This window comes from Cheilinus undulatus, linkage group 12, assembly GCF_018320785.1.
Source record: "Cheilinus undulatus linkage group 12, ASM1832078v1, whole genome shotgun sequence".
Classification (NCBI taxonomy): Eukaryota; Metazoa; Chordata; class Actinopteri; order Labriformes; family Labridae; genus Cheilinus; species Cheilinus undulatus.
Genome location: NC_054876.1, coordinates 5,057,707 through 5,085,302, shown reverse-complemented (window position 1 = coordinate 5,085,302; position 27,596 = coordinate 5,057,707). Strand labels below are relative to the sequence as shown.

The following is a 27,596-nucleotide window of genomic DNA, read 5'->3' as shown; positions in this document are numbered from 1 at the left end:
TTTTTTGCTTTTAATTTGCACATTGTACCAAAACTTCACAGACAACTACAGTGACCTCTGCAAGGAGAGAAAGGAATTCATAAAGGGTGAAGACATCTGGAAAAATATACTCAAAAGGAAGATAAGGCCAAACAGTATGTTGATGACGGATGTGGAAGAGGGGGATGAAAGGCCAACAAAACAGGTAATTAAAAAGATTAACAGCATTATGAAGAAGATTCTCTGCAATTCTAGCAGAGAAAAATGTTAAATGCAATACAGAAGTGACACATGTACTTCCTCCTTACACATTATTGATGTGCATAAAAAATGCTGTACCAAAAAGTCAATTCTTGCTTAAACCTTCTGATCTCTTAATCAAAAAAGGGAATGTTTTTCAAGAATTAAATGCTGCATTTCTGTCAGAAGTGAAGGTAATTCACGTGGAAACGCAATCCTCATTGCTGCATTGTTTAAAATTTGCATTACTTAATTTTTGCAATAAGATGCCCCCCCCCCCCATTTCTATTATAAGTGTGACAAAATTGTGCTATAATGAAATGTAATCACTGTTAAATGTCTTAGAAAGCAAATCCCTGTCAGCTATTTTCAATAAATAAATGAAGTGACAGCAACAATGCCATGAAGGGTTTGCATCTCAGTTTGGCATGTTTCACACGTCACTCATGTAAAGTAATGCCATTTCTGTGTTGCCTGTCATGTTTTTCAGCGAAGTGCTTAAAAATAGATGCTTTATGATTTAACATAATTTTTTTATGTTGTGATGTTTGATTTCCATTTTAAAAAGTTTCAGTCCACAATGTTGATGATGATAAAGCACTCAATTAGTGAGTGCACTATTTGAATGCCTGCCATAACTTGAGCAGTCATGTCAGGGGTACAGTCATGTCACATAGGTACAGCCCTGGGCTTTATTATTTTGACAAAAATGCTAATCTCAGTTACTTTGTATAATATTTTTTTCACAGTTATCAATTACATTTTCCCTCAAAGAAAAATGGAAATACTTAAGGTAGATAAATATTATAATTAGAAACCCTGCATTGATCATTGCACATCTGCTCATTTCATTATCAGAGCCATATATTTGGCCAATTGCTATATTATGCAATGTTTTTTGACTTTTTTTTAATCACTGAGACTCTGTGAGCATGATGGATAAGAAGATACAATATTTAGGTAGCAAGCCACCAAGCCACAGACTTCACAATTGCCCAGTTGTCAGATATAAAATCTTGACTTCTCACTTATGATTTTTTTTTTTTTTTTGATAATTCATGGATCTAGGAAAGAAACAATTGGTTCACTGATTTTATTAAATACTAAATGTTGGCTTCAACACATTATTGTATAACCCTGGTCCCTGCTGTTGAACTTTAAATCTTCATTTTCACAGCAAAAGAGCAAAAAAGCTACCTCTACTCCAAAAGAGGCAGCAGACCAAATGATTGAAGGCTTGAAGAAGGAGCTGATGACAAAACAAGTATGTTTAGAGGTAAATTATTTAAATTTTTATCAAGCTTAAGAGTTTAAGTAAGCTATTTTGAGTTCAATTCATAACTTGTGTTGGACTTCTGCTGGCACAGAAGATGCAGACTATTTCATCTTGTATTTGACAAAGTACATTGTGTGTTTGTGTGTGTGGATGTCTTTTGCTGTAGTCAACCACCAAATATGAAGAATCATCAGGTGAGGACCCAGAGCCCAAGAACTGGAGTAAGGCACAGCTGCAGCTAAAGGAACTTAAAAGAGAGATCAAGAGGCTCAAAGAAGACAATTATAAAAAGATACTAGGTGCCATTCAAGGTAGTTTCATGAATTTAGAAAAATAATGAAGCTAAACAGACAGTCTGTTCATGTAGAGATATTCTCCCCCACCTTCCCAAAAAATTGACTACTCCAGCTTGGAAGGGACTATTATGATATTTGGACCCTTTTTTAACATGCAGCTATGAGACTTAACCCTTTTGCCCCCCTGCCTAATAATCACTTACATCTTCATTCTCTTAACAGATCTCCCGGGAGTTGTGACACAGTTGAAAGAAGTTATTGAAAAAGTCATATTTCAGACCTCAAGTCCTGCATCCACCTGGTCAACAACCACAACATATGGAGACTCACCTGTTTCTGCATGTGTTTCTCCACAAGAAGCGTCTGATGATATGGTAATTACCTTACACAGATGTGTTACAGTCCATATGTCTAAATGTTGATTATGAGATTTCCTGTCTTTGCTATGTGCAGCAAAACTCTGACACTAAAAATAAGTCAATCTGAAAAGTCTTTAGGAGTGCCCACTTCTGCCATGTGGTAGTATGGCATGAGTGTTGTCTTCTCCTGGTTTTAAAGGCTGCAGTACAGTAAGGTGATGTCATTTTCTGACTGTTCTTGCTGTTCTATTATTTGCCTTTATCTCATTGGGAAAATATTTTGTTAAAGCATTGCCCCAATACAAACAGTAAAAAATATATCATGCTGGGGTTTTATAGATTTGTCCTGCAATGGGTGCCCAAATCTTTTTATTATGTGTGCATACAACGACATATGCTTTAGAAATCTGCCAAGGCTCAAGTGAATCTTTGGTAATTACTTGTATTTCTAGAGCAGCTACAGTCTGCTAGCCTACATGTGTTAAACTTATTGTTATGGTGGGAGAAAAATGTAAGATTTATTTTGTAGGTTTAGTCTATTATGCACCAGCATGGTCAGGTAATGTTGGACTTGGTGGTACAGTGGCTTTCTTTACCCACATTAATTGTGACATTTGGAAATCTGGGAGGCTTTCCCTGATGTGGTCAATTTAATTATGGGAATGAACAGGAAATATGAATAAGAGCTTGTATTATTGGCATGTAACAACAATGTATGACCTATTGCAAACTGACTTATCACTCTTTTTTTTTTTTTTTTTTCTTCAGGTGTTTCTTGTGCCAGGCTCTGATGTCAAAGTCCCAGGTTCAAAGCTGAATTCTTTGAGAACTGCAAATCCTTCAGTATACATCGGGGACCTTGCTGTGCTTGTCTACGGCAGAGAAACACTGTCCTCCTCAAGTTTGACTGGGAGACCATCAGGGACACATAAAGATGTGGGATCAAAGCCACAACTTAATGCCACAAAACTTGATGCTATAATTGGTGAGTGAACTCAATTGAAGGCAGATTTTGTTCTAAAATAAATACCTTTAGTGATGGTCATTAGGGTTAGAAAACGATTGAGTTCAGTTACTGTCACCAACTTGCAAAATTTTTAAATCCAGTTTGAAACTTGAGGGGCACTCAGAAAGTGCAAGGCTGGGAACCTGCATGTTTCAGACTGAAATGCTATTAAAACCAAATCTTTCAAAGTCACTGAAGGTCAAAAGTCGGGATCAATAGAAGGTTTATATATGGCCTTATATTAGTTTTTTTTTTTATAATAACCATATGCACACTTCTTTATAATTCAGTGATATGACATTAAAAATATTCTCTTTCGTACTAGCATTAGGCTGAAACTTTGACCATATCATGTGACCTTGACCTTTGACTGATTCCCCTCAAAATGGAATCATTTCTTCCTTTCCTGGCCCTTAACACTTCCACCAAGTGTGGTCTAAATTTAATCAACATACGCACTCAAAAAAAAAACAAATACACAAACAGGATCAAATACAATAATCCACATATGCTACCATGATGCAGGTTTGGTAATGGCCACATTAAGGAGGTGTTCATGTTTGTACATGCTGCTTTGACTGTTATTCTGAATGATGGATGTAGGGTAATGGAAAAATGTTAAACTAATGTTCTTTTTCTTCTTCTGTGTGGTTGTGTGTGTTTTAACTCATAGACCATGCTCTGACAAAGTTTCCTGACATCAGCATGCAAGATGTGAGACACATCATAAGAAAAAAATGCAACAATGAAAGCTACACCAAGCAAGCCAATGTGAAGATGTCCATGTGAAAAGGAAAATTTCAGTTAACTTTCCAGGTTAGTTGCTGTTCCAGTTTAGTTGAAAAAGACTTTCAGCAGGTCTCGGAGGACTCTGTTTTTCAGGACACAATCTAAAATCAACCAACCAAAAGTCTGTGCTCCCATAGCACACAAATTCTTTTTAACTGGAGTAAAAAATGAATACTACTCCCTGCCACAGACTATAACTTAATGTATTTCTTCTTGAGTGTCTCATTGTTCAGTGTAGCATTGTAATGAAAGTGTATGTGATCAAGCAATGTCAGTGCTCATGCTCACTAGTGCACACATTTGGATTGTATCATCAGCCTTTGGCCTAGGTCTTCCACTGCACTTTACCTACTGGTCAGGCAAAAGGCATTGTTAATTTACAACTTGTACATGCTTTTGGTTCCTTAGAACAGAAAGGGACATTTCTTTTGTTTTGTTGATTTGTTTTGTAAGTGTGCATAATTTAATATTAGTGCACATTATTTAATGTTAAGTCTATTTAAAGTACAGACAAAGGTATACTTTAAGTTTAACAATAATAGCTAAATTGTAACCTAGTAGCTTATTTTAAAGTTTCAAAACAATATATAAATACTAAACTATAAGTATGATGTAAAGTTCATGTAAAGAGAACTTCAAAGTATACTTGCAATATAGAAACTATTAAACTAGCAGCATACCGAAATTTTTACTAAATTAAGACTTGAAGTATACTTAAGAGTGCACTTTCATAGACTAAAATGTGGTCTGGAAGTTTATAAGTTGTAAACTTGCAGTTTACTTGTAAGTTCACTTGTAGTATTGTTTCAGTACCAAATAAAGCTTAAATGTGAACTAGCTGTGTACTCAAAGTTTACTACTCTTAACTTACAAACAGACTTAAGAGTATACTCATAGTATACTTTTATAAACTAAAAAGTAGACTACTATTATATAATTAGTAAATTTACAGTTTCTCTCTAAGTTTACCAGCAGTATACTTCAAAGTATACTTTCATAAACTGAAAAGTGTCCTAGAAGTGTATAACTAGTAAACTTAGAGTATACCTGCAAGTTTCCTCGTAGTGTGCTTGCAGTACAAAATAACACTTGAAAACAAACTTGTAGTGTACTCAAAGTTTACTTCTCTTAACCTAAAAATATACTTAAAGTATACTAAAATGGGCCAATTTAGTCCCAAGAAGTATTGAAAAAGTACACTTGTAAGTAAACTACAGGTTCATTAATATTAGTATACCTGCTACATAAAGTGTACTTGAAAATTATACTTGACCTTTACTTAAGTATACCTTATAAAATGAACTTGAAGTATATTTCTTTTTTGTAAGGGATTTCACTTCCAGCAGGCTGAAAGGTGGACTCTGACAGATAAAACAGCCCACCATCAGGAGAGGACCCCAACTAGGGCACATCTGGATTGATGACAAACCCATAAGTCCAGTAAGTAGTGTTTATGATTCTGCAGTATTCCTGGATGGTTAAACGTTCCAGTACCACTCCCCTCTTCATTACAGCTGTTTGATCTGCTCTCCTTTGAATTCTTTGTGCAAAATTTTCAGCTGAACTATGTCCTCTCACATGGCATTCTTGTCTGAATCGGGAGGAAGTTAAAATACTTTGTCACTCTGTCAAGCTGTAACCGTTAGCTCATTTGTACAGCTCGCTTGACGTTGTTTAGCTTACCCTCTTTAAGCTTAAAATCTTTTTCTCTTTTGCCCCTTGGTGCTAAACTCAAGACTTTTACTAGCCAATGAACATTTTCTTTTTTAATGTGCAAAAAGTTCAGATGAATTAAAACAGAGTAACAAAGACCTTTAGAGCTGCAGACTACGTACAGGCTGTGGTTTTGGCAATGGACTCAGCATTGCTCTGTTGTCTGATGTTGTCGCATGTTAAGTAGCACTAACCACTTTAAGATGTGCTTGTTTACATGAAGTTATGAGCAAGAGTAATGGCAGTGTACAGTTAAACATGATTAAAGTGACAATGCTGCATTATACCTCCACTGTAGATGAAAAAAAAGTCTTGGGAAATTTAAGATAAAACGTTTAAAACGTAAGATGACAAATGATGGTCTTTAAAAATGTTTATTCTAAAAAAACAGGTACAGATTAAGGTTTTATACAAACATATTTCATGTTCATGATGACAAATGTTGTAATTTGTTTTTAATTTAGTTCCACTAATGTAAAGCACTAATCAGACTTTTAGCTTTGTCTAAGGTGGATGCAGTTTATCCAGTTTGATATCACCAAGTATTCATAATACTCAACCCAACAGATGTTGGTTATAATGCAGCTGATACTACACTGAATTGAGTTAAAATATGTTATAAGTGGCGCTCTGCACACTGTGCTGATTCCGTTAGGTGAAATTCATATGTAAGACATCAAAGGAGTTGAGAGAAGGGGGGCTTACATTGGTCTTTGCCTGGAGCCTCCAAGTCACTTAAACCGCCTCTGGTTAACAGGAGCTTAGATATTTATTTATGGATGATGTGACAGTGATGGGGAAAGGGGGATAGTGTGTAATAATACAAAGCAATGGTTAATGTTAAACTCTCTATTTCGGCGAGGCAGGCCAGGAAGAAAGGGTGCAACCTGAAGGATAAATACAAGGTGATGTCCTGCTCCTGTTTGCATTAGTTACTGAATTCTGTCCTGACACTGTCCTGTCAAAGAAATAGTTTACAAGGCCATGTATTAAACTCTAAAGACAAAATTAAAAATGTAGTATAATGTAGAGCAGGCCTGTGTGAATACAGCCACACTATCAGTATCAGCTGGAGAGCATTTGTATCTTTAATCTTAGCAGCCTAGGGAACCAGCAACAGGCAAAGGGGTAGAGGCTGGAGGTGTGACTGCTGCCACCTGGTGGTGGTACTCAGACATGGATGCAGCACTCAGTCAGTCGCATGCAGTCTGACTGCCACTACAGGTGGCCCTGTCAGCAGACCAGCCTCTGCCCCCAGTCCAGGGGAAACCAGGTCCAGCCAGAAAGAGAACCAGGGAGAGTCTGATGGAGTTTTTGAGGGAGCAGCCAGATAGAGAGAGTGCGCTGCAGCAGAGTCATATTTAGTTTTAACTGAGAAAATACATGTTGAATTGTAAATTGATTTGTATTACTGTGTGTAATGAATATATAGAATTTGTGAGTAGCTTTTTGAATTGAATTACTGAAATAAATCCACTTAATGATGATATTCTAATTTATTGAGACCTGTATATATACTGACAGGAATAGTCACTTTTTAAAGTATTACAGATATTTCAGACATTCAACTTTATCTTTAAACACATAAGCATTTTAGAGTGTTACAGAAAAGCTTGCACGTCACGTTAGATAAATGTGTATCTACAATTAAATGTTTAAAACAAGGTAGTGAGTTACAGAAGCAGTCACTGGATGAACAAAGGAATTGATGTTTCCTAGAAAGTCTGAAAAAAAGGCAATTAAGTGAGTTTTTCTGTGTCGGCTTTTTTTAGTCATGGGAAGAATAATAATGAGGGGGTTTGACTCCTCTGACATCAGTTTATGAACTTTTAGTTGTAAAAAGATGAGTATTCTACAGAAAAGCAGAATTCACATTACCGAAAGAAAGAATAGGAACTACGACTGAATGGTTTGATGAAATCTTATGTGATTTTTCCCCACCATAATTGTGGTTGCAGTCAAATATGCAATCTATAAGGTTACTTTTTAAGTTCCTCGTCTGATGTATTTTTCAAAAATAATCAACAAATCATTCTAAATAATAACAAACACTAAACTGAGGATGAACAGTTAGAAAAAATGACATTTCTGATTATTTTGACTCACTGCAAATTGGATATGAATTGATGAAGGGAATGATGATTTAATGTCTTTCTCATTTATGATATGACCAACGCATACGAAAACAAGAAAAGTCTTTTCAAATTATTCCACAAAAAATACTTCTTAAATGTTTGCATGATTTCAGGAGCATAAAAATGTATTCAGCTGGTATTTTGAGACACATTTCTGGTCAAAACTCTACAACTTAAAAATTGCATTAGTACATTCTGGGATTAAAAAAAATTTTGGTTAAGTGCCCAGTCTAAATAGGAGCAACTTTTAAAGGCAACACAAGCGCTGTTCCATCTTGAAAAAAGTTGATAAGTATTCAGCTTGTCTGCACAGAACACCAACACCTACATTTTGTCTAATGTCATGAGCCCCCCTCATCTGTGTGATTTCTCAATGTTTCAGTGCATCAGGAGAGTTAAGGGAAGCTCTAAACAGGGCAAACATTGACCCCACCCTTATCTACTGAGACCAGAATCACAGAGCGAATGCTTTTCACCCAAAGATATCCCACCATCCTATCATACACACACATTTGGTGGGTGTTACATTTATCTGACGGTAAACTCCTAGCTCAACAAATGTGTGGGGGGATAAGACACAGAATGTTATGACAGGAGGGATGGAGGATAGCCAGTCTTGGCTTCATCCTAGCAGAGTTCACATGTAAATTAACCTGCACAGCATTTAATGACCAGCTCAACAAGACTGAAAAAAGCTAAGGTAGGAAAAAGATCATGTGTACACTTTAGTAAATTGACTTAAACACGAAGCATTTGTGTATTTTCTTTGTTAAAATTTGATCAATATTTTAAACCATCAGCTATTCTTACTCAGACCATGGTTGCATTGAAATCTTCAGTTCTGGATTTGAAATGTGGAGATTCATGAGTGTTTGATAATGAAGCTTTATCCTCAGAATGTCTGAGCTCAAATCAGAAAACCCCGTCTCAGCTCTGTCGGTTTGTTATTGGACAAGTTGTGTTTTATAGAGTGGTCATAGAGTGGACGATGACCAGCTGCAACAGCCTGAGGATGTTACATAACACAGACTGAGAGACATTTTCTCTTCACTTAAAGTTGCTTTGTCCTCCATGAGGAGTTTAAAGACTGGAGGAACAATGTTGTGCTGGACAGGACATGCTTGTCTAATTTTTGGGATTAACTTCCTCATCTAGTCTAGGGACCAAAACATATTGTCGTTGTTAAACAACAGCAGAATTCTGGCCTTTATTACTTTAGAGGGGATGAATTCAAAATACATATAATAAACATATCGTTGGATTTATCTTAATGTAACTCATTCATTTTAACACCTGAGCCTGTCACTTTTTGCCTTTGTGACTGAACCTGCATCACTTAAATCAGCTAATTTTAGCATGAGAATCCTCACACTTTTATGTGGATGATTTATTGTTGTTTATTTCTGACCCGATATCTATCTCCCAATGGATCGATCTGCTAAACAGGTTTGAATGTTCTTGGATTATAAACTGAACTGTAAATAATCTTGCTCTGGAGAATGATCCTTGACAAATGCATCCCTTTTAGTTGTCCAAGAAAAGTTTCTAGTATTTAGGTTTTAACATCTGGGGCTCACTGTGGATTCTCTAGTCCTTGATAAGAGGAAGCCTGACCTGACGTGAGTGCTAAGTGTGCTTAACTAAAATAATAAAGCACACTTCAGGAATATTTCATATGCCTGAGCTCACAGCATAGGAGCACTTTTACAAAAATAAGTACAGCACCAGCCAACAGCTGCTAACTGACATGGACAATAAAAATAACACCATCTGTTTCACTTCAAAGACTGGTGTTAAGGTTTAAAAAGTAACCATGTTAACTTGTGACTCTACATAAAAAAATATTCTAACGTAATATTAAAATAATATTTAAAAAATAACTAAGTAATAAAAAATATGTATCTAATTAGTAAATAATATTACTTATTCATAAAAAAAATAAAATGTAAAATAAATAATAATAAATACTAAAATAACAATTATAATAACAATATAAAATATGGTAAAATTATACATATATCATATAATAATATAGAATATAATAAAAAATATTATAATGTAATATATGACATAATATAATAGGTCAAAATATAATAATTAAATAAAAATTTAAAACAAATAATAGTAAAAATAAATTACATTACTTAAATTAGTATTATTATTAATTTAATTGGGAAATAATATTTATATTACAAAAGTAAAATTTATTGATTTTTATAATTCAGTATTAACAGGTAGAGCCTATTTATGGAGGACTGAAAGTGCAAAAATGAAAGATATAAATAAAAATAAAAAAAATAATTAAATAATTAAATTTGTCATTAATTATTTAATATTGGAAATAAATCAACAAATGTATGAATAAATATATAATTAATTAATTAAATGCATATTTTATTAAATAATTAATTATATGTGTCATTAATTATTTAAAATTGTAATAAATAAATAATTTATGAAATAATTACATAAATGTTTAAATAATTATTTAAAATGCTCCTTCATTCTATGTTAAAACACATCTACTTATTCCACTATTTATTTAATTATTTTTCTATTTATATAAATATTTCACTATTTAATTATTTCACTATTTCTTTAATTATTTCACTATTCATTTAATTATTTCATGGTTCCTGCTCCAGCAGTGCATCATGAAATAATTTTATCTTTCATCCTCTCCCATCAAACTCAGTGGGCGGGACTAACGCTGAACAGTCACAAACCATTGCTTTGGTCTGCAGGGTTGCAAGATTAGAGGGTTTCCCAGCAAACAAACAAACAAACACACAAACATGGCAGCAGTCACTGAGGATCTGCATGAGCTCTCCTGTGAGTTGATAACAGATATTTTAGTCCTGGCAGAGAATGTTGACGCTGGAATTACGGACCCTGAACATGTGGCTAGCAAAGCAGAGAGATTTATTGAAGTTCTTGGAGTTATTTCTGCTCTCTGACCAAGACATTGACCGAAGAGTGTTTGCATACTTACAGTCAAAATTACTCAAATTAACAGATCTTGTAGAATTTCAAACAGGCCAAATACTATTCAAAGCAAAAAATAATTACCATGAAATATTCAAAAATTGTTCACTGAAAGAGAAGGGAGTTTTAATTTAAGGGGAAAATTTCATTTTAAAACAAGGAGTGTGCGCACAGCGAGAAAAGGTTTCTGTATTTCTGCTCGTGGTGTGAGACTATGGAAGAGTTTGAATGTGGAGCTAAAGGAATATCCAAACATAAACCAGTTAAAAGAGTGGTATAAGTGGGTGATTTTCACCAGGTACAGGGATGAGGAAAGGGTTTGATTATCACCAGGTGCTTGTAGCTTATCTGTTTGTTTTGGTATTTATTCTTTCTTGTTGATCTTAGTGTTTAGTGTAGTTTGTGTTGTATTTCTCTGTAAATACCTGTTTACATTTCCAAAATATCATCTTTTGGTTGTTTAAACTTGTATGAATGGGGTAAAACATTTGTTATTATTTGATACAGATAAACCTATCTGTGATTATTTTTGTTACAGATTAATAAACAGTTCTATTTTTGTACTAAGAAGCTCATATAAGAGGTCATATCTTGATTCAGAAAGATCTTTGGCACATCTTAAAGGTTGTTGCTCTAAGTAGCTTCTATATTGTGTAGAATGATATTATTGTTGAAATCAATTTGAACTGTTATAATGTATTACAAAGAGGTGGGATTAAATAAGTTTGAACTTCTTCCCACTCCTTTTTGAACATAAAGTGTTCTTGTAATTGTTTTGTTTCATCTCTCTCTTCAAAATTTGTGTCTTCTGAAGGTACATGACCATTTTTCATTGTTATGCTTTTACATATTTGAAATAAACTTTACTAACTATATAATAATTTTCAGCTTAATGCACAGCAGACCAGAGTAGATGCCCAAATAATCAAATTTTTTTTTAAAGAAACAGGGAGTGTGTTTTGAATCAGTGATCAGTTCGAACTGAAAATTGATTCTTGATCTGATCAGTAGGCAGCACGTCCGTTTGTCAACACAGCAGTATAACCTTTACCAACACTGGTAGCTGAAGCTGCTAATGCTAACAGTGCAACACATGAGCTACATGTCCTCCTCCTCTGTGTTAGAGATAATAAAGAGAAAATACCAGGGGCAGGTTTACTGAGCTTAAACTGTCTGCTTTTGAAAATGCACTCAGGAGGCAAAAATGTTTTCATAAGACCCTGTAGATAGGCATTCTCAGTTTCCCATAGATTTGACAGATCAGTTTCCCATTATTAACTTTTTTTCCTGCAACAATTTGGTTTTTGCTCTTAAATGAAAATCAGTGTCTGATTATATAGACCTGTTAGACAGCCAGTGACGTCCATGCTTGTTTAAGTAGTAATTAAAATCTCCTTTGTAATCAGGGCGTGATCTGATATGTGAATGTTAACTATCCTGCTGTTTGTTACAAGCGCTGTACGTGTTTTAGATACCAAAGCACTTCTTTTCTGGAATAACTCTGTGGATTTGAAAGAATGTGTAATCTTCCTCATATGGGTGCATTACTCCATATATCTAAATGCCAATTTCGTCCAGCGTTTGCAGTAGGGCTCGTTGAGTAGGATTTCTCTTAGTTGTATTTAATGTGGGTTGTTTTTTGTTTAGTGTATTGTCCATAAGCCAGTTCCAGTCTCCACCTACCACCATTAAAGGAAAGTTGTACTCAAGTAGTGAGTCAGTTATAGCAGTAAAGACTGAAGTATCTGTATCAGGGGCAGCATACATGTTAAGTTATTTTTCACCATATAGGGTCTCATGAATTAACACATAGCAGCCTTCTAAATAAGCCTCAAAATGGTTGACAATAATTGGTACATTTTTATTGGTTAGAATTGCCACACCCCTACTTTCACTGTTACATTAAAAGAAATAAAGTTGGCTTACCCAGTCCATTTTGAGCTTTTTATGGTCTAGATTAGTTAAGCATGTCTCTTGCAACATAGCAATAGAAGCATTTTCTTTTTTTGAAGTGGGACGATAATCCATTTCATTTCATTGGATTTTTACAGCTTTTAATATTCAGGGAACAGACTTTCACAGAGGAGCTTTAAATATTCATATCCGGGGCCGTTTCTAGCTTCATGGGGGCCCTATTCCAGATGCTGTTTGGGGGGCCCTAGTCTTCCAAACTACAATGGAGAGATTCCTAATCCCTTAGATGGTCCATGAACATGCCACAGTCTATTCCACTTCACAAACAAAATGGGCTTCAGTCATGATAACCTCTCATAATAAATTATTTATGGTTTTAACCTCGATGTTTTTCTTTGGGTAGAGCTAACAGTCATATATAGCATAGTTTGCATTACACTTGAGTTCATGGTATTTTGGTTAGTTTAGTTTGTAATAATTCACTGCCACAACTGCCCAAAATAATCAACAACAGGTCTAATTTTATTTATCACTTAATAAATAACTAGTGATATTTATAAAGCAGTAGCACATTTCTAACTCGAGGCCTATAAGATACACACTAAACTTAATAAATTAATCATAACAATTCTTCTTACCCTTGTGTGCCCCACTAGGATAACTTCTTGTTGATGCCATAAATACTGTTTGCCATCCATATTCTCACTAACAGAAATGATGGGTACCTGTCAATCATTCCCATCCTACCTGCCCGCGGACGCCCCTCGCTGCATGACAGTGGAGTTCAACGATATTGACTTATTTATACCTCAAAAACACAAGCCACAGCTTACCATTGCAGCTTATTTTATTCTTATATCCTAAATTTATTTCTAAGCAAACAAGGGATGAAGACAGGTCATTTTGATTCTCTTCAGATGACGATGAACACTCAGCTAACAGCCCCCCTATGTGGCATGTGGGGCCCTAGGCATTTGCATAGTTAGCATATAGCAAGAAACGGCTCTGGTCATGTCACAATGAGTGAGGTATATTTAGCCTACTTGACCAAGAAACCTTTTGCTGTTTACTTTCACTGGTAGTCCTGTAACAGATGCACCCCATGACAACATAACCAAACAAGACAGACACAAACCCATCCCCAAAAACAACAACGAAGAAGGCAAAATACCACTCTGTACGAGAATATTAGCCGGATTCACCCCAACTAAGACTGAGGTGGACTCTGCCTTTCAGGTTAATAAATTCCTTCTAAGACTGAAAATCCTGTCAGGAAAAACAAACAAAAGTTGCTGTAACTCCTAGACGGAGAGGGGGGAGAAGTAAATCTCATGTCTGTTGAGGTTAATATTTCATAGCATGCCTACATTAAGTATTAAATTAATAACCAAAGAAGAAGACGTGAGGGGGAGAATGGACTAAAAAAGGAAAGCTAGAGGGGGAAATGTGGGAAGTTTCTCAATCTCTTAAGGTATGTAGTCTCAGTAAAGAAGCATTATCAGTTTATCTACACGTTTTTCTTCTGAACAGCCACACTGACATTGGGATAAATAGATTCTTCTCCATGCCCACACTCCCGAGAATAGTTCATGTTGACTGTTGGTTGGTAATTTCTGAACTTCATGATGATGGATCTTGTCTTGGACGCTATGTTTTGTGCAGAAATGCGGTGCGCTCTTTCAGTCTGCAGAGGTTCTCCTTGTTTGATCAGCCCCAGGATCTCCAGCAAAAAGCATTGCACAAATGCCACCGCATCGTTCTTTTCCACATCCTCCTATATGCCAAAAAATCAGCAGATTGGACTGAGGGCTTTTGTTTTCCCAAATAATCTACTTTGGTTTAAAGAGCCCCTCCAATTTTTAAACAGCCCTGTGATCTTCTTTTCAGCCTCTGCTACATTATCCTTGGTACTGACTCTTCTTTGCACTTCAGAAATTTGTTCATAAAGTGTATCCATTGATGATCATATCCAAGCCATCTGTTTATCTAAATTTGTCAGTGTTTAAAAGTTCATTTTTACTTCCATTCACAGTGCATGTACGGGGATTGTGCCCTCAGCCATGTTTCTGCCCACCTTGCAGCCAGGTGCAGGCAGTCGGTGGAATTACTGAGGTCCTCAGCTAGCCTAATCAAGCTCCAAACTTCGTCTTTAAAGACCCTGTAAAGTGAAATCCAAAATTTTTGTCTTAACAAACTAGTTATGTTGGAATACAGTTGCTGTAAACGTGGAAACACTGAGATCTACATGTGACTGAATCGCCCCCCTCGTGGCCCAATTGTTGAAAAAAAAGGGGGCTAAAGTGCCCTCTTGGGAGTCAAAATACATGTTAAAGTGCCCTCTTGAGAGGCAAAACGCATGCTAAAGTGCCCTCCTGGTTGGCAAAACACACTAAATGGCCCCCTTGGCCGGTTAAAACATGATAACCTGCCCACCTGGGTGTCAAAAAGGTGTGTTTAAGTACCCTCCTTATTGGCAAAACACACTAAACTGTCCTCTTGGGTGAAAAAAACCCCACTAAACTCCAGAAGACCATTAGGACCGAGAAATACAATGAAACATTACTGTTGCAATGACTTTTATGTTGGGCCCCTTTTTGATCTATATTGAGCCAGAACTATATCTCATAGAACCAGTTTGGATTATCTGGTGCTAATATGGTGTTAAAATGCACTAGAATACAGGAAATGACATCTACTTAATTGAAAATGATCTGAGGGAAGACCCCAGACCCCCTAGGGATTTATTTATGCATTTCTGTGTGTTCTTCACAGTCCAACGTTGAATCTACACAGTTCTTGTGGATGCTGATCCTTACTACAAACTAACTTTAGTAGTCTGTCTAGTTAGTCTGTTTTAAGGCTATATAATGTGCCATTTGTATAACATATAAACATGTCTAAAGTGCCCTCGAAAACACGCAAGATCGCCTGTATGTGCCCTTTTCTTTCTTTTCGCCCCTGCCCACGAAAAATTCTGTGCACGCCACTGGTTGGGAACCACTGCTTTACAGGACCAAATGTATGCAAAGCACTTAGACAGGCATGAGAAAATGTCATTTTAAACATACTGATAGTGTTTTTTTCATTTGGTTTTTTGTTTTAACATTTCATCTATCATCTCAGCTGACTTGTTCCTGTCCCCTTTTCACATAATTTATTATTTTTTATTGACTGTGGAGTGATTCTATATTTTTCATGATCTTGATCAACAGAACAAACCCAGAAGAACAGCAGGACAACCCAAGCAGAGCAGAGATGGACAAAGAAAAGAACATGCAATTAGAAGACAGAAAAACAAAAATGGACCCTAAAGTTAAAATGGAGACAATTAAAAGACAAAAACAATTGACATGTCAAGTAAGGGAGGAGATTGGCAAACTTTGGGAAGAGAAACAAATACAACAGAGAGAGCTTGGCTGCCTCAAAACTAAGACAGACCAACAGCAGAGGGACATAGACAGACTGAAATCTGAAAAAAATGAACAAAACTTATTAATAAAAAGACTCAGAAAACAGAATATTAATTTGATGGATAAACTGAAGGTTTGTAAGTGTTGTGGCAGGGAAGAAATTCAGCACCTTTTAAAGATTCAGGCTGAAATACACAAAGAAAGAGAAACCCTTAAGGAGGGCTCTAGTGAAATCACAGATGAGCAACAGGAATTTGAAACAGTCAGTGACGATAAAATGAAATCACTGGAAAGTGCAGAACCCAAAGACGTCCCAGAAAATGTGACACAAGATCAGGAGATGATGGAGAGACTGAAAACTGACAGTCTGCTCAACATAAAGCTGGCAAAAGAGCAGCTAGAGATGAACATGGCAGACATAACTCAAGAGTTAAAGAGAAGTCAGAGAGAAATTTTACAACACCGACAGCAAATTGAGAATTTTAAACATAATATGAACAGAATTATTACCAAGATAAAGCAGAAGTGGTCAGAAGTCCAAACAGATGCTCAAATGCATGAAGAAAAACAAAGAAAGCAAAACGAAGAGGTAAACTTTGACACTGCAAAGATAAAACTCTACAAGATCCTGGAAGATATGGATCAACTCTGGGATGATCTGCAGGAGACTGATCATGAGGATATGGCTGTGAGGAAGAAAGACAGTTGTGAAGATATGAAATCTGACTCTCAAAAGCAAAGACAAGATGAAGAAGTAAGCAGAAATGAAACAACATGGGTAACAGAGCAACACGAACAGAGTGAGCTAGTACAGGCTCAGTTTGAAATAAGTCAGGGAAACCAAATGAAAATGAAACAAGCAGAAATGCCAAACATTGAAGGAGATGTGCAGTCGAACAGAGCAGAATTACATGCAATGGCTCAAACAAGGGAGAATATTGAAAGGGAAAAACGAGAGCTGGAGAACAAGTTGGAAATGACAAAGAGAGAAATTAGAGAGATGGAAGTGTTGAGAGCTGAGATTGAAATACAGAAAAGAGATTTTGCAAAAATGATTCGAAAGAGCAGGAGAAAACAAACTGACATCAAACTGGAGGATGAGACTGAACATGCTGAACGCATGGAGAAAAGGAAAGGGACTGGGGGTCAGAGGTCAGAACATTTTCAACAGTCAGGCAGAACCAAATCTCAACTAACAGAAAATCAGTCTGACAAAGACGGCACAGAGACGTGCAAGAATCAAGTGGACACTGACAGGCAGGGAATGATTCTTGAGGCAGACTTTAAAGAGGAAAAGAGCCAAATGAAATGGATCAATTTTCAAGCAAAGAAGAAACGACGGGAGCTTGAACAATTGCTGGAGAAGACCCTGAGAGAAAGAGACGAATTAGAAATCATAAAGACCAAGATACAACGACAAAAAGAGGGAGTTCAACTAAAGCTGGAAGACACAATAACTACTGTTCTAACTATGGAGAAGATTAAAGCTCACATAGAAAAAGCTGTTACAGAGATGAGCAACACGTGGAAGGAGCTACAGAAAGCCCTCATTGAGACAAAGAAGAACAAGGAAGAAGTCAAAACAATAATGGTTAGTGGAACTTTTTTCTCTGTTTTTATTAATCTTGCATAAATCATGGCTGTTTGACAGAGCAGAAATCTGGCTGGGAGTTATAAGGCAGCAGAAAGACCCCGTGATCAAATCAAAATAGATTACTGAAGGAAAAGGTGACCCAATGCAGCTGTAGCTCTTTTGCACATAGTTTTAAGATAAACACTCAGTTTAAAGTACATATTCTCTGTTGGTTTCTGTCTGCTCAGGGATCTTTTAATACGTCATATACCTACCTGTAGTCAACCAACAGTAATTTCCCGGTGTATTTAAATTTAAATTTTCTAATTTTATTGTTTGTTTGTTTTATTCATTTTTTAAAATTTAATATCTAATCCATGTACACTGATAGCAAAGCTATCCACAGTGAAATTCCTTGTTGTGCGAGCATACTTGGCTGATAAAGCTGATTCTGATTTGAGTCATCAGACAACTAGAAAAGTGCTTTATAATTTCAAGTCCAATTGCCATTTAGTAACCTTATACTACTGCTGGAGCTCAATACTGTTTATCCTGAGGTTTGTCAAAATAAGAAGGAAGAATTTATTGAAGCAGAATGGCTTGTTGATACAGTGATGTTAAATATGAGCTCAGCGCTTGACTAACTCTAGTTGCACACAGATAATATTAATGTGTACAATAAATATTTTAACAATATGAATTCTCTTTAGTTGATTACTTGTTGAAATTCTAATTGAAAAAACTGTATTTGTTTCTGAAGGTTAAGCTGACTTCACTGAAAGTTCAAGTTAGCCAGATGAAATCTTCGGTCAAAACATCCCCAACAGTGAATCTATTTGAACTCCAAGAACCAAAGACACAACCACATAGCGCCCCTCTCAGAAGTAATATTCTAAAAACATCAGAGGAAGAAGATGTTTCTGAAGAGGAGGCCATCTTTACCCAACAATCTACATCAGTTGACCTTCATGATCGTGAAAAGGTGAAAAAATTGAAGCAATTGCATTCAGAGAGTCAAGAATTTGGAGAGAACAAAAAGGAAAGGCAGAGTGTTTGCCTACAGATACACACTGTAAACCAGGAAGAAACACTGATGGATGGTCCCACAAAACTAGTGATAAATGTACATGAAAAGGCAGAAGTGGATAAGGAGATGTCAGAACTTAAAGAGGAAGAGGAGGAAATAGGAAAGGAAATAGAATCTGCTATGGAGGAAATGAAGAAAGAAAAACAAGAGGTTGAAAGACTCCTTATAGAAATTAATGACCTGCACAGCCAGAGTTTAAAGACTGAAACCTTATTACAAATCCAAGATTTGGGAGTCTGGACTAAAGTGGGAGGAGAAATTGGACTGCAGAAAGAATCAGAAAACAGAGGCAAATCGAGGGATAACAAGAACCTCTTCATTCAAGAAGATGTGCAAGAGCAGGAAGTAAACCAAGAAGGAAATGATCACAGTGCCGAGATGAGACAAAATGCTGAGAAGCAAAAACAAAGTCCAGAGTCCAGTGGAGGTCTACAAAGGAGCATTGGAGAAAAGGTAGGAGATTCCTGTGAACAGAAAACTGGAAATCATGAAATTCAGAGACTCAGAACAGAAATTTACCAAAGTCAAGAATTAATGATGACATTGCTGCAACGAGAACCTGAAAACCAAGCTGAGGAATGCAAAACTGACAAAGAAGAAGTGGGTGGAGGAACTGAAATGGAAGCATTGCTAGAAGACATACAACAGTTCCAAGAACTTTTGAAGGAACTTAATAACTGTTTGAGGAAGGGTGAAGTACAACTGAATGAAGAAAGAGGTGACAGAAAATTCATGAAAACTGCTGCAAGAAAACAAAAAAGAGAACTTGATCAGAGATTGGAGAAAATTTTGATAGAGAGAGACAAGCTGGATATCTGTAAAATGAAAATAAAGAGACAGACTGAGGACATTGAGGAGAAAATGGAGAAAGTCGGAAAACTTAACGCCAAACTGAAGAAAGCTGCTGATGCTACTAGAGCAAAGAGTGATAACCTCAAGATTAATGTGATGGAGACAGATGTAAAACTGAGGTATTTAGAAGATGTGAGCAAAAGGATTGAGGCTACAAAGCAAGAACTGGAAAATATCCATCATTTAATAATCAAGGAAAGATTTGACCTTGAGGAAATCAAGACTGGCATCAGGAAGCAAGATTGGAAAGCTTTTCACATGGAAACTTCTAAGAGAACAGAGGGAGGCATAAAGAGGTTTGTCAGCCCTGGAACATATACAGATAAGGACAAAATAACAACTCTGAGCGAGGAAAAAGCAAAATTGTTGGATGAAATCATGATTCTCAAATCAGAAAACAAAACATTTGAGCAGGACAACATGGAAAAAGCTGCCAGTTTGGATCATAAAAACTCTGAGATTGAACAACTAAAAAAGGAAAGAAGCGAATATTTGAATGAAACGCATGAACGAGAGAAGATGCTGAAACAACAAATAGAAAATGAATGGAAAAATATAAGAACAGAAAGAGAACAGACAACAACAGAAAAAAGTGAGATGAACAGCTTAAGGGAAAGCATTGAGAGACAACAACAGATTCTTGATGACAAAGTACAAAAAACAAAAAGAGAAATAAGAGAAATGGAGATTCTGAAGTCAGAACTAGAGATGAAGAGGAGAGAAAGTGAAAAGGTGTTGAGAAAAAGAACAAGAAAAAATCAGCACAGTGAAATAATGTACGATGAAATCGAGAGAAAAAAAGAACTACTGAGAAAAGAAGCCAAACAGAGAAGACTGAAGTTAGAGCAAAGACTGAAGAAATCCAGGAGAGAGAAGGGAGACATGAACAGAGGAAGAATGAAGCAACATAAGAAGGAAGAGCGACTTCATGTGAGGAAAAGCGCTGACGAAACATCCCAAATACTAAACCACACCGAGGAAGTCAATGACTCTTTTATTGACATTGAAAACACAACACAAAAGATATGTGGATATTTGGAAAAAATAAGAGAAGAAGTGAACCTGTTGCAGAGTGTAAAGACTGATATAGGTAGAATAAAAGAAGAAATGAAAGCTCTGAAAACCAGTAACAACATTGTAAGTCAGAATATAAAAAGAAAGACTTATGAAGTATTGAAAGATTTTGAAAAAATTAAAAAAGAAGCAAATGATGAGAAGGCTCAAATGAGCAGAATGTGGGCAGAAATCCAAAAACAGAAAAGGAAAATTACAGGAAGTCTAGAGAAACTGAAAAATAAGAAAAAGATGGCAGAAGTGTGGATGAATGAGCATGATAATAAAGAAAAAGAGACTCAAAGAACAGCCTGGAAAGCAGATCGTGACTACCGCAGACTAAAGAAGATGTCAGCAAAGGTCAAAACTGAAACAAAAGCTCTAAAGAGGGAAACGCACAGGAGAAAAAAAGAGTTGTATCATTGTCTGGAAGGGATCAAGAAAGAGAGGGATGAATTAGAGATCTTGAAACTGAAAATGAAAAGAGAAAGGCTGAAAGATAAAACAGGAATGAAAACATTAACAACGAAAGAGGAAAAAACTAATGGAGACATCTTCCATTATGAAAAAAGCCTGAAAAGATTGCAGATTTCAAAAGCAGAACTATTTAAAGAAATGGGAGTTTTACAGAAAGATCTCAACAAGACCAGAGAAGAATTTCAAGCTGTGGCGACCAACATCAGGGAAGAGAGCGAACATCTCAGACAGATGAAAATCAGTATGGCAACAGTGTTAGAAACGCTGTCAAATGCAAAGGAAGGAGTGGATGGACAAAGGTCTGAGCTGAAAAGGGAAGAGGATGAACTGTTGGATCAAGTGAAGTCAGCAGAACTGCTGAGAGTCAAACTGCAGAAGCTAAATAACAAGATGTCTGTGGACATGAAAACACACATGGACAGCTTGCAAGTGAAAAATCAAGATCTCCAAAGGCTTCACAGTGACCTGGAGCAGAAGCTTTCAGACCTAACAGCACAGCAAGGAACCATGACAGCTTCCATGGAGCTGTTAGAGAGAGAAAAGCAAGTTCTGACAGGTCTTGTCTCAGACATGGCCATCCAAAGAGAAGACAGTGAAAAGCATTGGCAGCAAAAGGTTGAAGCTGAAAAACACAACCTTGACCAACTAAAGGCAGAGCTGAAGAAAGACAGGGAGGATGTGGATCATGACAGACAGATGCTGAATAAAGAGAGACAGGACTTGGAGCTGTTGAGATGTGACATCCAGCAGCAAAAGGACATTGTGGAAGAAGAGAAACAGAAGATTGAGATAGAAAGACAGCAACTTGAAAAGATGATGAAGTCAATCATCTCAAAACAAAGTGAACAAGAGCAGAAGGAAGCTGAGATTCAAGCTCTGCAAGAGAAACTGGAAATGCATTGGAACAGTGCAATGTCAGAAAGGGAAGAACTGGAAGATTTGAGGACAGATCTCAACAAGACCAGAGAAGAATTTCAAGCTGTGGCAACCAACATCAAGGACGAGAGAGAACGTCTCAGTCAGATGAAGTTCAGCATGTCAAAACTGCAAGGAATGCTTGCCAATGCAAAAGAGGAAATGGATGTACAAAGGTCTGAGCTGAAAAGGAAAGAGGATGAACTGTTGGATCAAACAGAATCAGCAAAACTGCTGAGAGCCAAACTGCAGAAGCTGAATGACAAGATGTCTGTGGACATGAAAACACACATGGACAGCTTGCAAGTGAAAAATCAAGATCTCCAAAGGCTTCACAGTGACCTGGAGCAGAAGCTCTCAGACCTAACAGCACAGCAAGGAACCATGGCAGCTTCCATGGAGCTGTTAGAGAGAGAAAAGCAAGTTCTGACAGGTCTTGTCTCAGACATGGCCATCCAAAGAGAAGACAGTGAAAAGCATTGGCAGCAAAAGGTTGAAGCTGAAAAACACAACCTTGACCAACTAAAGGCAGAGCTGAAGAAAGACAGGGAGGATCTGGATCATGACAGACAGATGCTGAACAAAGAGAGACAGGACTTGGAGCTGTTGAGATGTGACATCCAAAGGCAAAAGGACATTGTGGAAGAAGAGAAACAGAAGATTGAGGAAGAAAAAGACTCCATCCACATGTCAAAGGCTGAGATACAGAAGATGAAAGAAGACACAGACTGTCTGGTTGATGAGATAAACAGACAGAAAACACACATGAGAGACATGAGCCTTCAGCTTCAGACGGAAAGACAGCAACTGGATGAGATGATGAAGTCAATCATCTCAAAACAAAGTGAACAAGAGCAGAAGGAAGCTGAGATTCAAGCTCTGCAAGAGAAACTGGAAATGCATTGGAACAGTGCAATGTCAGAAAGGGAAGAACTGGAAGATTTGAGGACAGATCTCAACAAGACCAGAGAAGAATTTCAAGCTGTGGCAACCAACATCAAGGACGAGAGAGAACGTCTCAGTCAGATGAAGTTCAGCATGTCAAAACTGCAAGGAATGCTTGCCAATGCAAAAGAGGAAATGGATGTACAAAAGTCTGAGCTGAAAAAGAAAGAGGATGAACTGTTGGATCAAACGAAGTCAGCAAAACTGCTGAGAGCCAAACTGCAGAAGCTGAATAACAAGATGTCTGTGGACATGAAAACACACATGGACAGCTTGCAAGTGAAAAATCAAGATCTCCAAAGGCTTCACAGTGACCTGGAGCAGAAGCTCTCAGACCTAACAGCAAAGCAAGAAACCATGGCAGCTTCCATGGAGCTGTTAGAGAGAGAAAAGCAAGTTCTGACAGGTCTTGTCTCAGACATGGCCATCCAAAGAGAAGACAGTGAAAAGCATTGGCAGCAAAAGGTTGAAGCTGAAAAACACAACCTTGACCAACTAAAGGCAGAGCTGAAGAAAGACAGGGAGGATCTGGATCATGACAGACAGATGCTGAACAAAGAGAGACAGGACTTGGAGCTGTTGAGATGTGACATCCAGCAGCAAAAGGACATTGTGGAAGAAGAGAAACAGAAGATTGAGGAAGAAAAAGACTCCATCCACATGTCAAAGGCTGAGATACAGAAGATGAAAGAAGACACAGACTGTCTGGTTGATGAGATAAACAGACAGAAAACACACATGAGAGACATGAGCCTTCAGCTTCAGACGGAAAGACAGCAACTGGATGAGATGATGAAGTCAATCATCTCAAAACAAAGTGAACAAGAGCAGAAGGAAGCTGAGATTCAAGCTCTGCAAGAGAAACTGGAAATGCATTGGAACAGTGCAATGTCAGAAAGGGAAGAACTGGAAGATTTGAGGACAGATCTCAACAAGACCAGAGAAGAATTTCAAGCTGTGGCAACCAACATCAGGGACGAGAGAGAACGTCTCAGTCAGATGAAGTTCAGCATGTCAAAACTGCAAGGAATGCTTGCCAATGCAAAAGAGGAAATGGATGTACAAAGGTCTGAGCTGAAAAAGAAAGAGGATGAACTGTTGGATCAAACAGAATCAGCAAAACTGCTGAGAGTCAAACTGCAGAAGCTAAATAACAAGATGTCTGTGGACATGAAAACACACATGGACAGTTTGCAAGTGAAAAATCAAGATCTCCAAAGGCTTCACAGTGACCTGGAGCAGAAGCTCTCAGACCTAACGGCACAGCAAGGAACCATGGCAGCTTCCATGGAGCTGTTAGAGAGAGAAAAGCAAGTTCTGACAGGTCTTGTCTCAGACATGGCCATCCAAAGAGAAGACAGTGAAAAGCATTGGCAGCAAAAGGTTGAAGCTGAAAAACACAACCTTGACCAACTAAAGGCAGAGCTGAAGAAAGACAGGGAGGATGTGGATCATGACAGACAGATGCTGAACAAAGAGAGACAGGACTTGGAGCTGTTGAGATGTGACATCCAGCAGCAAAAGGACATTGTGGAAGAAGAGAAACAGAAGATTGAGGAAGAAAGACACCAACTTGAAGAGATGATGAAGTCAGTCAACTTGAAACAAAGTGAACAAGAGCAGAGGGAAACTGAGATTCAAGCTCTGCAAGAGAAACTGGAAATGCATTGGAACAGTGCAATGTCAGAAAGGGAAGAACTGGAAGATTTGAGGACGGATCTCAACAAGACCAGAGAAGAATTTCAAGCTGTGGCAACCAACATCAGGGACGAGAGAGAACGTCTCAGTCAGATGAAGTTCAGCATGTCAAAACTGCAAGGAATGCTTGCCAATGCAAAAGACGAAATGGATGTACAAAGGTCTGAGCTGAAAAAGAAAGAGGATGAATTGTTGGATCAAACGAAGTCAGCAAAACTGCTGAGAGCCAAACTGCAGAAGCTGAATGACAAGATGTCCGTGGACATGAAAACACACATGGACAGCTTGCAAGTGAAAAATCAAGATCTCCAAAGGCTTCACAGTGACCTGGAGCAGAAGCTCTCAGACCTAACAGCAAAGCAAGAAATCATGGCAGCTTCCATGGAGCTGTTAGAGAGAGAAAAGCAAGTTCTGACAGGTCTTGTCTCAGACATGGCCATCCAAAGAGAAGACAGTGAAAAGCACTGGCAGCAAAAGGTTGAAGCTGAAAAACACAACCTTGACCAACTAAAGGCAGAGCTGAAGAAAGACAGGGAGGATCTGGATCATGACAGACAGATGCTGAACAAAGAGAGACAGGACTTGGAGCTGTTGAGATGTGACATCCAGCAGCAAAAGGACATTGTGGAAGAAGAGAAACAGAAGATTGAGATAGAAAGACACCAACTTGAAGAGATGATGAAGTCAGTCAACTTGAAACAAAGTGAACAAGAGCAGAAGGAAGCTGAGATTCAAGCTCTGCAAGAGAAACTGGAAATGCATTGGAACAGTGCAATGTCAGAAAGGGAAGAACTGGAAGATTTGAGGACAGATCTCAACAAGACCAGAGAAGAATTTCAAGCTGTGGCAACCAACATCAGGGACGAGAGAGAACGTCTCAGTCAGATGAAGTTCAGTATGTCAAAACTGCAAGGAATGCTTGCCAATGCAAAAGAGGAAATGGATGTACAAAGGTCTGAGCTGAAAAGGAAAGAGGATGAACTGTTGGATCAAACAGAATCAGCAAAACTGCTGAGAGTCAAACTTCAGAAGCTGAATGACAAGATGTCTGTGGACTTGAAGAACCACATGGACAGTTTGCAAGTGAAAAATCAAGATCTCCAAAGGCTTCACAGTGACCTGGAGCAGAAGCTCTCAGACCTAACGGCACAGCAAGAAATCATGGCAGCTTCCATGGAGCTGTTAGAGAGAGAAAAGCAAGTTCTGACAGGTCTTGTCTCAGACATGGCCATCCAAAGAGAAGACAGTGAAAAGCATTGGCAGCAAAAGGTTGAAGCTGAAAAACACAACCTTGACCAACTAAAGGCAGAGCTGAAGAAAGACAGGGAGGATCTGGATCATGACAGACAGATGCTGAACAAAGAGAGACAGGACTTGGAGCTGTTGAGATGTGACATCCAGCAGCAAAAGGACATTGTGGAAGAAGAGAAACAGAAGATTGAGGAAGAAAAAGACTCCATCCACATGTCAAAGGCTGAGATACAGAAGATGAAAGAAGACACAGACTGTCTGGTTGATGAGATAAACAGACAGAAAACACACATGAGAGACATGAGCCTTCAGCTTCAGACAGAAAGACACCAACTTGAAGAGATGATGAAGTCAATCATCTCAAAACAAAGTGAACAAGAGCAGAAGGAAGCTGAGATTCAAGCTCTGCAAGAGAAACTGGAAATGCATTGGAACCCAGAGAAGAATTTCAAGCTGTGGCAACCAACATCAGGGACGAGAGAGAACGTCTCAGTCAGATGAAGTTCAGCATGTCAAAACTGCAAGGAATGCTTGCCAATGCAAAAGACGAAATGGATGTACAAAGGTCTGAGCTGAAAAAGAAAGAGGATGAACTGTTGGATCAAACGAAGTCAGCAAAACTGCTGAGAGCCAAACTGCAGAAGCTGAATGACAAGATGTCTGTGGACATGAAAACACACATGGACAGCTTGCAAGTGAAAAATCAAGATCTCCAAAGGCTTCACAGTGACCTGGAGCAGAAGCTCTCAGACCTAACAGCAAAGCAAGAAATCATGGCAGCTTCCATGGAGCTGTTAGAGAGAGAAAAGCAAGTTCTGACAGGTCTTGTCTCAGACATGGCCATCCAAAGAGAAGACAGTGAAAAGCATTGGCAGCAAAAGGTTGAAGCTGAAAAACACAACCTTGACCAACTAAAGGCAGAGCTGAAGAAAGACAGGGAGGATGTGGATCATGACAGACAGATGCTGAACAAAGAGAGACAGGACTTGGAGCTGTTGAGATGTGACATCCAGCAGCAAAAGGACATTGTGGAAGAAGAGAAACAGAAGATTGAGGAAGAAAGACACCAACTTGAAGAGATGATGAAGTCAGTCATCTTGAAACAAAGTGAACAAGAGCAGAAGGAAGCTGAGATTCAAGCTCTGCAAGAGAAACTGGAAATGCATTGGAACAGTGCAATGTCAGAAAGGGAAGAACTGGAAGATTTGAGGACAGATCTCAACAAGACCAGAGAAGAATTTCAAGCTGTGGCAACCAACATCAGGGACAAGAGAGAACGTCTCAGTCATATGAAGTTCAGTATGTCAAAACTGCAAGGAATGCTTGCCAATGCAAAAGAGGAAATGGATGTACAAAGGTCTGAGCTGAAAAGGAAAGAGGATGAACTGTTGGATCAAACAGAATCAGCAAAACTGCTGAGAGCCAAACTGCAGAAGCTGAATGACAAGATGTCTGTGGACATGAAAACACACATGGACAGTTTGCAAGTGAAAAATCAAGATCTCCAAAGGCTTCACAGTGACCTGGAGCAGAAGCTCTCAGACCTAACAGCAAAGCAAGAAATCATGGCAGCTTCCATGGAGCTGTTAGAGAGAGAAAAGCAAGTTCTGACAGGTCTTGTCTCAGACATGGCCATCCAAAGA

General features: G+C 37.8%; 1 protein-coding gene across 1 annotated transcript; it reads left to right on the top strand.

The window, feature by feature from the left end:
* Positions 1-17,018: 17,018 nt before the first annotated feature.
* On the top strand, positions 17,019-27,590 carry LOC121519185 (trichohyalin-like; the record flags this gene model as incomplete). The annotated part of the gene is made up of 5 exons (XM_041802013.1): positions 17,019-17,693; positions 18,436-18,657; positions 21,298-22,551; positions 22,693-26,388; positions 27,126-27,590. Coding segments are annotated over exons 1-5 (6,312 nt in total), but the record flags the coding sequence as incomplete, so codon positions are not given.
* Between the last annotated feature and the right edge of the window lie 6 nt (positions 27,591-27,596).